The sequence below is a fragment of the Colossoma macropomum genome, unplaced genomic scaffold (genome assembly GCF_904425465.1).
Source record: "Colossoma macropomum unplaced genomic scaffold, Colossoma_macropomum, whole genome shotgun sequence".
In the NCBI taxonomy this organism is placed as follows: Eukaryota; Metazoa; Chordata; class Actinopteri; order Characiformes; family Serrasalmidae; genus Colossoma; species Colossoma macropomum.
The window spans coordinates 29,209,323-29,223,877 of record NW_023494794.1 but is presented as its reverse complement, the minus strand read 5'-3'; the positions used below and the strand labels follow the sequence as shown (position 1 = coordinate 29,223,877).

Below are 14,555 nucleotides of genomic sequence, written 5' to 3'. Positions count from 1 at the left end.
ACACATCCTCTACAGAGACACACTTCTGCACCGTTTAATACACAGTTACTGTTTAATCCACTGCGGTTGAATAAAAGGCCATATCTCTAAAATGGTGACTTTACAGGTGAAGAGAAAAATGATCTTAACTTTGAATGGAAAGTAATTAAAAGTATTTTTGGAGCTTTTTTATTGGTCCATCCTTCATGAAATTATAACCTTGTAAAGGGCAGCTGGCATTTCAAATTCCAGTACAAAATGACAAAAATGGAGATGAGGTTTTGTTCCGCAGAGATTTACTGAATGTAACATTTTTGACGTATTAAGAAAGATAAACAAAACGTAAAATGTAGCCTGTGCAAAAGTAATGGCACCTTTTATACTTTGTTTTATGTTCAAAACCCCACAAACACATTAAAATTGTGCACTAAAAATTGTATTATTTAAATGTGTTGTCTGTAACATTTTCACCTAGAAAATCAACAAAACATAATAATAATGTTTTGTTATAAAACATAAAATGCAATTTCACTATAAAGTGCAGTTTCAGCCTGTTTGAAGGTTCCTCAGTCTAGCCTGGAAGAAAATTAGATGTTACAAGATTTTAATTATATTTTTATTAGATTTTGTCTATAAATGCCTATATTACATATTATGAATCAGATTTTTTTTTTGACTATATTAATAAAAACATCTGACGAGCGGATTAACATTCCGCCGACAGACTGGCCACTAGGGGGCCTGCCGAAAGGGGTCAATGGTTTAATATCTTATATTTAACAGAAATCCGATCATGAATGTGACCACTGACCTTGAGTTTTTCCTGTTGGCCTCTGTTATGGTACTCAATGTAACTACAACCCTGATTTTGATGTTTGTGACCGAAGAAGTCAAGAGTTTCCACATTAAAGCTGCGAGCAATCTCTTTTTAAGGATGCTTTTTTTCCTCAGCGAGTCCATGAACTCTGTAAATGAGTTCTGGAGCGGCTGCCTCTTCTCCGATATCCTAAAGAGGGAAAGACGGCCAGCGTAACTTCGCCCATTTGTCTTCTTTACGAGTTCTGGCTTTGATTTGTGAGCTGGCTCAGTTTCTGTCATGGAGAAGTGAAGTAGGTTAATGGTTTGCAGGCTGGAGTCTCGGAGAGCGGTGCTTCGTCATAAAGCGTGACGCAAGGCCAGTTCAGACCAAAAACCAGAGATGATATTTGTGTGATGATGCTGGCATAAGAGCTCAGGCTGAACACTTATTTATTCAAATTTGCAATAAACATGTATATAAGTGAGCAGAATGAGGCTTTGCGATGTCTGTTTACATGCCATGATTTTCACCAGTTCTATTGAATACATTCCAATTATAGATTTAGACTGAGGTGTTTATTCTCACTCTACTCAACAATCTGATGAAAAATTTCAGTTTACGTGCTCACTACAGGTAATCAGATCCAAAATTACGCACATGTGTAGAGAACCGCTTAGTGTAGACGTTACCATGACAACCAGCATCACGTGAGTCCAGTCAGAGTGAGATGAGCAGCAGTGAGCAGCGCTTGTGTTTTTAATTGCTTTAAAATGATGTCAGACTCAGGAAAACGTCCTTCACATGTCCTTATTAAAGAAGGCCGAGAGGAAGACGTCGTGTTCTGAGACACATAAGCCGGACGTCCGTCCCACCGCCGTCTTTTAAAGATCAGAGCATAAACTTCGTCTCCTCTGCAGACCAGTTTCTGCTCCGCCATGTTGAACGGTATAAACTTTCACTATGACGAGACGAACACGATCAGAACGGACTTAAACTTTCCGATAGGGAATGTAATCAGATACAGGCGTTTACACGGATATTATTCTTCTATTTAACAGATTATTTACAGGATTACCCACCTCGATCAATCAGATAGACATTGTATTCAGAATGGCCTCAATTGGACTAGACTATTCCGATCGAGGTGTTTACATGAACGTGTTCTATTCCGATTGCGCTATTAGTCGGATTATTAACGGATTATCAGGCTGCATGTAAACGTGGCTACTGAGTCATACAGTGCCAGAAACCACATAATCAGGTCTATTAGAAGTACTGAAAACCTCCACTCAGTCTCAGACGAGTGTGTGATGATTGGTGGGCTGTAAGCTTCCATTGCTTGTTAGCTACATTAACCTTGTAGCTCCAGTGCTAAAACACCAGTTACGTCTTTGCTAAACAACTACATTTGAGGTAAGGAAATGACCCCTTAAATGGCCAGGGTCCACAGGCTGGCCCAAAGTTTCATTACCACCCTCTATAACCTAAGAATAGCTCAGCCAGTTTGCATTGAAGCCCCTTTAATTACTGAATAATAAGCCTTAGTATGTAATAAACGTGAGATTTTAAGGGGTTAAAGAATATAACTAATGCTGGATTTGAGTGATGTTGGAAACTGGAAAGTACCTATTTTCCCACTTGTAAACAAAAGGTACTAAGCTGTCACTGGGTCAGTTCCCCTCTTGTCACTGGGGTGGAACCCTCCAGGCTCCATCTCAGTACCTTTAGTCAGGGAATATAACTGAACCATAATCCACTGAAATGATATGTTCTAAGCTGTACTGACTCCACACACCCCGTCTCGTCTCCAGGACTTTATTTTACTGTTCTGTTTTAAAACATTCGGTTATGAAAAGGTACAAATACGAACTTTTCACCTGGAAAAACTTATTTAAGGTTCACAATCAGACCTTAGAACCACTGTTGGAGCTTTGAGGGAACATTTACACTGTTTGTATCTTGATGAACGACCTGATGAATGTTCCTGCACAGAACCTTTATTTCTAACAGTGTAGGTGATACGTGAGTTTTAATGAGATGTGACCTATAACACAGAACCTGAGCACCCAAACAGAGCGAAGTTGTATTTACTAGTTAACCATCTGGTTTACAACCGTTTGATTAGCATTCGAACGCAGCACACGCTTCAGTTCAGCTCTCGGCTTTGCTATGAATGATGGGTATTGTAGTTTGATGTAGACAGTCACAGTTTCCTTTCATGTTTTCTTTCTTTTATTTCCCGCTCTGCTGGTGTTTGCTTTTGCCTTTTGTTCGTCTTTAATCCGGATTGTACAAGACCTTCACTCTCCATCTTTCCCTCTCTCTCTCTCTCTCTCCCTCTTTCTGTCTTTATCTCTCTCGCTCTCTGTGAGCGACATGCGGAAATCCTTTAACAATGCAAGCACAGCATTAAGAATTTAACAGACAAATTTCACTCTTGAAAGGAAATCAGAACGCTCCAGGGGAAGAGTTTTTGTGTTGGAGGTGTTGGAGGGAGGGGGGGGGGTGTTGGGGAGGATGTCAGCCCACACAAGCTGTGTACGAGATGTAAGGGGGGTTATCTGAGGGCTCTTGAAGGGACCTGAAGGCGAACCGATGAAGAGATAGACAGTAAAACATCGAGAATTCAAGTCACTCATTTCAAATACGCAGGAACAGAAATTGATAATGAGCTTAGTTTTCACTCTCTTCAAAAAGATGGTGCTTCAAGGGTTCTTTAGCAAACAAATGGTTCTATATTGAACCCTGAACACTCAAAGAACCCTTTGCATGATTAATGTAAGTAAACTGCAAGCAACTGACAAGTGATCTTAAATCTAGTCATTGTATTAAATTATATCTAATATTTATCATGTTGAGAGTGTTGTCAGCTTATTATAAGACTATTTAACTTATTTCTAGACATTTTACTTGTTTTAAGTGATTTTTGTGAGTCAAATAATCTCATTATATCTTGTTTCAGGCATATTTCTTACAAACAAAATTATATGCCAGTTTGGTGAGATCATTTGACTTACTGAAATCACTGAAACAAGTAAAAATCTCCAGAAATTAGCTACATAATAGTATAGTAGGCTTAAAACAATCTCAGCATGAGAAATATTATATATTTTAACTATATTTAAGATGAGCTCACTTGCTAAGATACATTTTTTGCAGTGTATCTGAAGCTGTTAAGATTAAAGTTGATTTTTTATAATAAAAGACTTAAGAATCTGATAAAATGTTGTTTTCATTGTGCATATTTCAGTCTATAACAGTTTCACCAGCCATAAAACATTCATATATTTAGTTATTTTTAAATTGAAAATAATGATCCTGAATCAAAATGCATTCAATTTTCAAGTCGTCAGAAATTTACTTCCCCATTTTTTTTTGTTTTTTTCCCAAACAAATCCAAACCCACAACTGGCCAAACTCAGGCTGGACGCTTATTGACGTTTATTGATGACCTGCTTGATGTGACACAATGGGGTTAAGATTAAGTTTGGATATTGACGAGGGGATATTGATTGGGTGAACAGTCTGTGTGAGAGTGCATTAATGTGTATGAGAGACAAAGAACGAGTGAGAGACAGATGTGAGGACGTGTGTGTTGACAGCAGATGTGTGTGGAGGAGCCCAAACCCATCGTCCAGTAAACATGCTGTGACCTCAGGGAAACATTAACTGCAGCAAAAGCAGCGTAAATCAGCGTCAAAGTCTGAAAACTCTAAAAGTCTCAGATCCAAACACTCTGCAGTGCTGGGTTCCCCAGTAGAACCCTATAAGAAAAGCAGTGGAACTTCTTAGTCTATCCTGCATCTATGAGCATAGACGGTTAACAAAGATGGTTCTTCAAGAGTTATTTAGTAAAGGGAATCGTTCTGTTTAGAACCATTTCGTGCCTTAAATGAATCTTTGCATTGTGAAATCTTTATGGAGAATGTGTTGTATTTGGTTCTATGTAGCGCCAGAAAGGGTTCTGCTATTGTCACAATGTCAATGTATGTGTATATGTATGTATTTGTATACAATAGAGTCTGGTTTAAACCATATACATCACATTCTCCATCAATCTGAAGAACCATTTTACCATGCGGGGAACCATGTAAGCCTGAAACGTTTCTATGTAGAACTCCTGGCTCTAAATTGAACCATTCCTTTTACCAAAGAACGCTTGAGGAACCATCTTTTGTCTTTAGTGTGTAGGAACTACGAGGCTAAAACTGGCCTCCTATATGAATTCTCCAGTCCACCTTAAATGGTGCTGCTGTTACGTTCTGCACAGTTTAGGAAATTTGAATGAGAAGCCGGTGAATGAGAAGCCATAAAGAAATTACAGTTTGTATTTGTGGATCAAACGACTTCAGATCTTTTAAAGTCGACAGCTTTGTGATGAGAGTTAAGGTGACTAATCGCTGATGATGTCGTGAATAAAACCACAGGAGAAGGGATGATTTACAACAAGCGACTTTAAAAATCTGACTTTAAAAATCCATGACAAAGCCACAGGTCAGTAGAGCGTGACGTGGCCTTTCCAGCAAGCCCTGGATTGCATTGCTAGCCTTCAGGGAACCGGAGATACAGACCCCGGAATCTCGCAAATTTGTATCCTACTTAGGCGCGCCCCAGGCGGCCCTGCCGAGATGCTCGTCTGCGGTGGTGGTCAGGAGAGCCAGAGAAATTTAGAGCGCCATAACTCAGAAAAAATAAGAGTAACCGACTTCAAACTGTGCAGGATTACAGGGTGTTACGCTCTCCAACCTCTCCAACCACACAGGACTTTATGTTGTAGTCTTCAGGAAACTGGAGATAATGACGCTCAATGTCTGATCTTTGAAGCTCTGTAGATCAGTGGAGAAATGTTAGAACAAAGCCAAACCCTATGAGCCCTGGATCGCATTGCTAGCCTTCAGGGAACCAGAGATACGGACCCCGAAATCTTGCTAATTTGTATCCTACTTAGGCGCCCCCTAGACGGCCTTGCTGAGACGCTCGCCCACAGTGGAGGTCCAGAGAGCCAGAGAAATTTAGAGCGCCGTAACTTGGTGAAAATAAGAACAACCAACTACAAGCTGTACAGGATTACAGGGTGTTATACTCCTCTCCAACCAGACGTGACCTTTATTGATGTCTTCAGGAAACCAAAGATAACAATGTTCAATATCTGATCTTTGAAGCTCTGTAGATCAGTGGAGAAATGTTGGAACAAAGCCAAACTCCACAGCTCAGTAGAGCATGATGAGCCTTTTCCAACGAGCCCTAGATCGTAGCGTCTTCAGGGAACTGAAGATGCGGACCCCAGAATCTCCGACTATTTTGCCTCACAGCACCCTGCATGTTATGTATCCCTCCACCATGAATGGAGTGTAAAGCCAAAATCTTCTCAAAACTATCATAAAACAGTGTCTCAGTCATCAGGCAGTGAATTCATAACCATTTACTGTAGTAACTTTCTGTGAGGGAGCTTTTAGAGGTGGACGAGTAAAGTCTAAATTTGAAGGCAGGCAGGTTACGTACTTTTTAAAGCTGAAGGAAATTGTTACAGTACAGACGGATGCGCTGAGGGGGTAGCAGAGTGTGTATTGACGAGGCAACAGAGGGGCAACAAAAGGAGGTTTGTAGCTGAATGGCCTGCTGGGGGTAAATACCCCAGGGGCAGTAAAGACAGCAGATGACCACAGTTTTAGTAAGACTGATGAGGTAGACGCTGTTCACCCTCACACACACACACACACACACACACACACACACACAAACACACACACACACATGAGGAGTAAAACAGTGGAGGGTGTGTTAACTGTGTGTTTGTATCTGTGACACACTGAGCATTAGTACGGGCTCTCCCTCCAAGCTCCGCCCACCAGTGTGCTCTTTCATTGCTACTTCAGTCTTAAAAAAGATGGTTCTTCAAGGGTTCTTTATTAAAGACAATGGTTCTGTGTATAACTGTGAACTCAGAGAATCATTTTATGCCCAAATGGTTCTATGCCTGGTGAAATGGTTCTTCAGATTAATGGAGAATGTGTTGTACATGGTTCTATATAGCACCAAACAGGGTTCTTCTATTGTTACAATGCCAAACCTGGAACAATAAAGGAGCACTTTTCGCTGCTGTATAGACCCATTTCAACAAACTCTCCATCAATCTGAAGAACCATTTCACCATTAAATGGTTCTACGTAGGACGTGTGGTTCTAAATAGAATCATTGTCTTTACCAAAAAAAATGTTCTTTATGGAACCATTTCATGCTTAAAAGGTTCTTTGCATGGTGAAATAGTTTATTAGATTGATGGAGAATGTGTTGTATGTCTCAGTATAGAACCTGTGTAGCACCAAAAAGGGTTCTGCTATTGCTACGATATCAACCTTATATACAGTCTTAGCAAAAAGGGTTCTATATAGTACCAAAAAGGGTTCTTTGGCTTGTAACAATAGTGTAACCCTTTTTGGTGCTATATAGAACCATGAGTGCTCATGGTTCTATATAGAATCATTTTTATTGCTAATGATTCCTTTAAGAACCATCTTTTTCAATTTTCAGATTTTGTACAATAAAGGAACACTTTACTGCTTTATAGAGCCTTTCAAAAAAGGTTCTGTATAGAACCATATACAACACATTCTCCATCAATATGAAGAACCATTTCACTATGCAAGGAACCATTTACGCCTGAAATGGTTCTATATAGAACTCATGGTTCTAAATAGAACCACTCTCTTCACTAAAGGACCCTTAAAAAAACATAATGGCAGCGTTAGTGGCGTACTGTTCTAACGTGCTGTTAGTACAGTGTATGCGGTTTGCGGAGCGGCTGCAGAACACGCTCACTTGGCAATGTGAGAACCCATGTGTGTCGCGATGAATCAAGAGTGAATCATTCGACAGCGCAAAGCCTAGAACACGGCAAGAGAGAGACACAGTGACAGAGCTAGAACAGCACTTTATCTCCCTCCACAAGTGGAATGCATTTAGAGCGAGACTCGTCTGGACGTTTTAATGTCCGGTTGACACGACCAACTGGACAGCAGAGCTCAGAACTGTCCAGGGTAAAAACTGCACACCTGGCAACCCTGTCGCTGTCAGCGACGGGGAGAAAAACAGGCTTAGCTATCTGGCAACGCTGAATGCAGCTGAAGCTGGTCAACTTTCTGTTTGTGACTGACTGGACAGTAGTGTGTGTGTGTGTGTGTGTGTGTGTGTGTGTGTGTGTGTGTGTCTGTGCTTGGCGTCAGTTTTAGGGGGGCTTTTATTTTCTTTCAGCTGCTTAATCTTTTAATTCTGTCCAAACTGCTGATGTGAAAAGATACAGTTAGCCCCAGTGCTAATCTACAGGCATCCCTCTCTCTCTCTCTCTCTCTCTCTCTCTCTCTCTCTCTCTCTCTCTCTCTCTCTCTCTCTCTCTCTCTCTCTCTCTCTCTCTCTCTATCTCTCTCTCTCTCTTTGCCATTCTGTCGCTTTTCTTCTTCGGGAGGACGCAGAGAGTTCTTAGCGCTGAAAAGGAGAAAAGGAGCAGCTGTGTTTTAGAGATTCTGGCGTCTGTCCACTTCAACATCAATAGTCCAGACTTCAACTACACCAGCTCCCTTCAGTCTGCCCAGAGAGAGAGACAGAGAGAGAGAGAGACAGAGAGAGAGAGAGAGAGAGAGAGAGAGAGAGAGAGAGAGAGAGAGTAACAGTAGCTGATTTATCCTCTTCTGTGGTTGTAACTCCTCAGAAGGGCTGGATTTGTCCACATCAACACTGGACTGCCCGCTCCTTCACTGCTAACGAGCTTGAATAACACTCCAAAGATCCTCACACACAATTAAAATGTTTTTTCCTCCTTTTCCCCCTTTGTTGATCTCTGTTTACCAGAAAAGGGATCAGAAAAACAAATCATCGTGTCCATTTGCTTATCATCATTATATTTTTAGATGTATTCATTCTCATTTGCATCCAGCATGTAAATCGAGGTGTCAGCGTTCCTGAAGTTTCGGATTCCAAAATGCTTCCAGTCTCATGGTGTTGTGTGATGTTGCGGGTACAGTAGTACTGCGACCACTGTACAGGTTCACACTAAAAAAAAAATAAAAAAGTTAGCCACTGGGGTGGTTCCCGCAAGAGTGCGTCTACAGCCCCTTTAGTTAGAGAACATAATTGTATTATAATCCATTTAAAATATGTTTTTTAAGCTGTACTGACTCCACACACCCCGTCTCGTCTCCAGGCTTTTATTTTACTGTTCTGTTTTAAAACATTCGGTTATGAAAAGATATAAAAACATACTTTTACTCCAGGAGAGTCTTATTTAACGTTCACAGGTGGATTTTAAAGCCACTGTTGTACCTTTGAGGGCACATTTACGTTGTTTATTCAGAAACTTACCTGCACAATAGCTTTTTTTTCTAACGGTGTATGATAGTATAGGTAAAGTTAGACAGGTACAGTGTTAAAGGTGCATTGATGCTGGTGCCATACTACAGGCACAGTGTTACTGGTATGATGTTACAGGTGCAGTAGTACAGGTATCACTTTACTGGTATGACGGTACAGGTACAGTTGGACAGGCATCACTTTACTGGTATGACAGTACAGGTACAGTTGGACAGGTACAATGTTACTGGTACATTGATACAGTTACAGTAGTACAGGTACAATATCAGAGATACTGTCAAACCACTGAAATGGTACTGATGTCATGTTACAGGTGTAATTTTGCAGGTTAAACACAATACTTGATATGCTACATGAATGATGTTACAGGTGCAGTAGTACAGGTATCACTTTACTGGTATGACAGTACAGGTACAGTTGGACAGGTATAATGTTACGTGTGCATTGATACAGGTACAGTAGTACAGGTACAGTGTTATGAAATATGATAGTACAGGTACAGTTGGACAAGAACCACTTTACAGGTATGATGGTACAGGTACAATTGGACAGGTACAATGTTACTTGTTCATTGATAAAGGTGCAGTAGTACAGGTACAGTGTTACTGGTATGATGTAACAGGTTCAGTAGTACAGGTATCACTCTACAGGTATGATGTGCATTGATACAGGTACAGTGGTACAGGTACAATATCACAGATACTGTGAAACCACTGAAATGTTACTGACGTCATGTTACTGATGATGCAGTTATAGTTGTACAGGTACGATGTTACAGGTATGATGGTACAGTTACAGTAGTACAGGTACGATGTTACGGGTATGATGATGCAGTTATAGTAGTACAGGTATGATGTTACGGGTATGATGATGCAGTTATAGTAGTACAGGTACGATGGTACAGTTATAGTAGTACAGCTACAATGTTACAGGTATGATGGTACAGTTACAGTAGTACAGCTACGATGTTACAGGTATGAAGGTACAGTTATAATAATAATAATAATAATGATGAATAAAGAAAGCAAAACAAACCACTGGCCACAGGGTTGTGGAAGGGTTTCTAATAAAGTGGCCAGTGGTTTTTATATCAGTTATTGTTTATTGTTCTGTTTTGTCCTGCCATCCTTGCACAGTTGTATGGGGATGTGTAGCTGTTGCCATGGACACAACAAAAGCAACAAATACAGAATAATGTGTTTGCATGCATAGAATATGTTTACATACGTTTTTGTGCATATATATGTGCACCCACCCACACAGACACCCTACATTTAGTTCCTGTAGTGAGGCAGCCTCTCCCCTTTACTCAAAATCTGTGTCCGCAGAGGCCGTCCAACAATAGCTGATGTCCTTCAGCGGACATTTCTACACTGAATGTAGGACACACACACACACACACACACACACACACACACACACACACACACACACACACACACACACTCACACACACACGGTTATATTGTGAAGAATAGTGTTTTGTCCTGCCGTCTGTATGGACTACTGAGAGAAGTGTATGTTGGTTTAACAGTGTTTTATTCAGTGAATGTGTTAAATTATTAATTCTATTAATTCTTCTTTTATGAATATAAACTGCAGAGCCCAAATCATGTGAATATTCAAGTAATATTTCAATATGTTGGTAATCACTTCTCTATTTAGTATTCAGGAGCTTTGTCTTTTTTTAAGCAATGAAAATTATAGCCCACCAGCAAGGGGCTCCAGATAGAACACGTAAATCTTTAAAAGCTAAGAGAACCGGCTTTAAGAACAGCTTTTTTCCTGCTGCAGTGAGGTCTGGCTGCAATATTTCCAGCCTTTGTAAAAATGCACAGATAAAGTTATTGTGTAATTTTCAATGATTCTCTGATACCAAATGTCGTATTTTGTATATTGTATTGTTTACTGTTTACTGCATATTTATTCTGTTGTATATTTATGTGTATCGTGCTACAAGAGAGTGGAATTACATCTTGGTTCCGCTGGATACAATTACCACCAACGTGTCGTACGGCAAATAAAAGAACCGATCACTCGAGTACTTGTTCAGAAACATGGACCTGTAAAAGTCTGTTTCAGCCAGTTCTGATAAAGTGGTTATTACCAAAAGAAATTATCTTACAGTGCTGCATCACATTTGTCTAATTCGCTCTCATTTTCCTCTAAAGGACAATTATTTCCATGCATAAAGCAGTGCAATGTGTTATATCTATATGAGAGGACAATATAGGCTCCATAAGAATGTATTTATTACCTTCAATAATTCAAAAACATTATTTATTTATTAAACACAGCTTCCAGTTTCCATCACCGACGTGCAGTGGGACCAACAGCGTCTGCAGGTTCTGACCAATAAGTGTATATATGATGTATATATCATATTGACTGTCGATGAGTGCATGTATTATATATTATATATGTGTGTGTGTGTGTGTGTGTGTGTGTGTGTGTGTGTGAGCTGGGGTTGAGGGGCGTTCAGTGTCTTGTATGAAATATTAATGCTGTGATCCACTCAGTTTCTTATTCTGAATTGTATCTCCTCTTTCAGCAAGGACAGAGTGTGTGTGTGTGTGAGTGTGTGTGTGTGTGTGTGTGTGTGTGTGTGTGTGTGAGTGTGTGTGTGTGTGTGTGTGTGTGTGCGTGTAGATCTAATCGATGCAGAAGTTTCTAATTGATTGGACAATATTCAACTCTCACACTGTGCAGAAATTAAACACCTGGGAGAGAGAGAGAGAGAGAGAGAGAGAGAGAGAGAGAGAGAGAGCGAGAGAGAGGATAGAGAAAGAGAAGATAGAGAGAGTAAGGGACAAAGATAGAGAAACAAGAGAGAGACAAACAGACAAAAGACAGACAAAGAGGAAGGATGGGAAGGGTAGAAAGACAGAGAGAGGGAGAGGAAGGAGAGGGTAAGAGAGATGGAGAGAATTGATAGACAGAGAGCAAGGATAGAGCGAGAGCAGGAGAAAATGGAGAAAAGAAACAAAAAGGAAGGAGAGAGAGGAAAGACAAAGAAGAGAAAGAAAGAGAGAGACAAATAGAAGAAAGAGAAAGGAAGGAAAGAAAAGGAATGGACAAAGGGAGGGAGAGGGAGAAAGTGAGAGAGAGAGAGGGACAGAGAGAGAAAGAGAGAGATAGAGAGGGAGAGAGAGAGAGAGAGAAAGAGAGAGAGAGGGACAGAGAGAGAGAGGGAGAGAGAGAGAGAGGGAGAAAGAGAGAGATAGAGAGGGAGAGAGAGAGAGGGACAGAGAGAAAGAGAGAGAGAGAGGGACAGAGAGAGAGAGGGACAGAGAGAGAGAGAGGGACAGAGAGAGAGAGAGGGAGAAAGAGAGAGGCTCTGCTGATGTGATTAAGGACGTTGTGTTTATCTCCGAGTCTGAATTTCTCTATTCGTTTGTTTGTTTGTTCATTCTTAGTCGTCAGTGCTCCTCCGTTCTCAGCTGGTGATCTAATTAATAATAAAAATCTCAAGAACTGAGTTCTTATAATTCTCAGTCGGTTCCTTCAGACTCAAGGCCGCTTCCTCAGGGTCAGCAGCCCTTTATCAACACCGCAGCCCTTTCAGGGAGACATGCTGTTCTCCAGAGCACGAACAAGACAGACGTGACTCAGTGTGTTCATCCCTTTAAACACCTCTGCTGTTTAATCTGCTCTTCACTGTTCGTTTATTTACTATATTAAAGGACAAAGAATGTCTCACACATCATCAATAATCAGCGCTGCAACTCTCTTTTTCTTCTGCCCTCTAGTTACCCATAATTCCTCAGCCCAAGACCTCACCCTCACCACAACCATGGACGCCCCAGCAGAGCACCTTTCCATGGAGCTGGACTTCGGTCACTTTGACGAGCGGGACAAGGCGTCCCGCGCCCCGCGGGGTGGGCGAGCGAACGGCCTGCCGAGCCCCACCCACAGCGCCCACTGCAGCTTCTACCGCACGCGCACCCTGCAGGCGCTCACCAGCGAGAAGAAGGCCAAGAAGGTCCGCTTCTACCGCAACGGGGACCGCTACTTCAAAGGCATCGTTTACGCCGTGGCCAACGACCGGTTCCGCACCTTCGACGCCCTGCTGGCCGACCTGACCCGCTCGCTGTCCGACCACATCAACCTGCCCCAGGGCGTCCGCTTCATCTTCACCATCGACGGGGCGCGCAAGATCACCACCCTGGACGAGCTGGAGGAGGGTGAGTGGGGAGGGGGGGCAGTGTGTGTGTGTGTGTGTGTGTGTGTGTGTGTTTTGTAGGCTTGGAGGAGAATCAGTTCAGTATCACTTCAGTATCGGTTCAGTATCAGTTCAGTGTTATTTTAGTGTAGTTCAGTGTCATTTAACTCTTAGCTCAGTATTAGTTTCCCATAATTCATTTAGTATTATATTAGTTCAGTGATATAAGTTCAGTATTAAATTTGTGTCATTTCAGTATCAGTTCAATAGCAGTTCAGTGTTATTTCAGTATCAGTTCAGTATCAGTTCAGTGTTATTTCAGTATCAGTTCAGTATCAGTTCAGTGTTATTTCAGTATCAGTTCAGTGTCAGTTCAGTGTTATTTCAGTATCGGTTCAGTATCAGTTCAGTGTTATTTCAGCATCAGTTCAGTATCAGCTCAGTGTTAGTTCAGTTCTCTGAGCGCTCCACTCTGGTCACCCCAGTGTTGTGAGCTGATTGGCTGTTGTGAGGAAAGCAGGCTGCCAGATTTGCTGTCTGGTCGCTATGCCAACATTAATCGTCCCATTTATGTGTGATTTAGCAACTCTTAATCTTTCATAAACACTTACACACACACACACACACACACACACACACACACACATACACACACACACATATATATATATATATACACGTACACATATACACACACACACACACACACACACACATATATACACACACACAGGGTGAACGGAGGAGATGCTCAGTGTGGAGTTCCCAGATTTGGGGTCTGTTTTTATTCATACATATTGTACATAATTTTTACAAACACTGTTACTAGAAAGTGAGAGAGAGACAGAGAGACAGAGAGAGAGAGAGAGAGAGAGACAGAGTGTGTGTGTGTGTGTGTGTGTGTGTGTGTGTGTGTGTGTGTGTGTGTGCACTGGCGTGTGCTGTAGTAGGATTTTTTAATAATTTATCTTCAGCTGCCAGACAGTCTCAGAACAGCGTTTTAACAGCTGTATCACTTTCTCTCTCGCCCTCTCTCCCTCTCTCTCTCTCTCTCCTCTCTCTCTCTCTTTTTTTCATTCACACTCACTCTCTCTCCAGCTCTCTCTCTCTCTCTCATTCTCTCTCTTTCTCTCGCTGTCTCATTCGCTCTCTCTCTATCCCACTCTTTGATATAGTCTCTCATGCTACAGGTAAAACTCATAGAAGTCTGGGGATGTTATTGTTTAATTTCTCTACAATTTATGCAAAATA

General features: G+C 41.3%; 2 protein-coding genes across 3 annotated transcripts in view; both read left to right on the top strand.

Moving 5' to 3' along the window:
- Positions 1-12,589, top strand: part of LOC118814616 (RNA-binding protein 25-like) — a gene marked incomplete at its 5' end in the record, with an annotated part of 36,301 nt that extends 23,712 nt beyond the window's left edge. Inside the window, 3 exon segments of the mRNA XM_036580313.1 lie at positions 8,368-8,438; positions 11,852-11,944; positions 12,291-12,589. Coding sequence (XP_036436206.1) covers positions 8,368-8,438; positions 11,852-11,944; positions 12,291-12,589 — 463 coding nt within the window.
- The window catches only part of LOC118814899 (neuronal migration protein doublecortin-like), an 82,956-nt gene that overhangs the window by 6,373 nt on the left and 62,028 nt on the right, over positions 1-14,555 (top strand). For both annotated transcript variants that reach the window (XM_036580770.1, XM_036580769.1), the window contains exon 2: positions 12,892-13,326. In XM_036580770.1, the coding sequence (XP_036436663.1) occupies positions 12,936-13,326 (391 nt within the window). In that variant the 5' untranslated portion in view covers positions 12,892-12,935. The remainder of the gene's footprint in view (positions 1-12,891; positions 13,327-14,555) is intronic.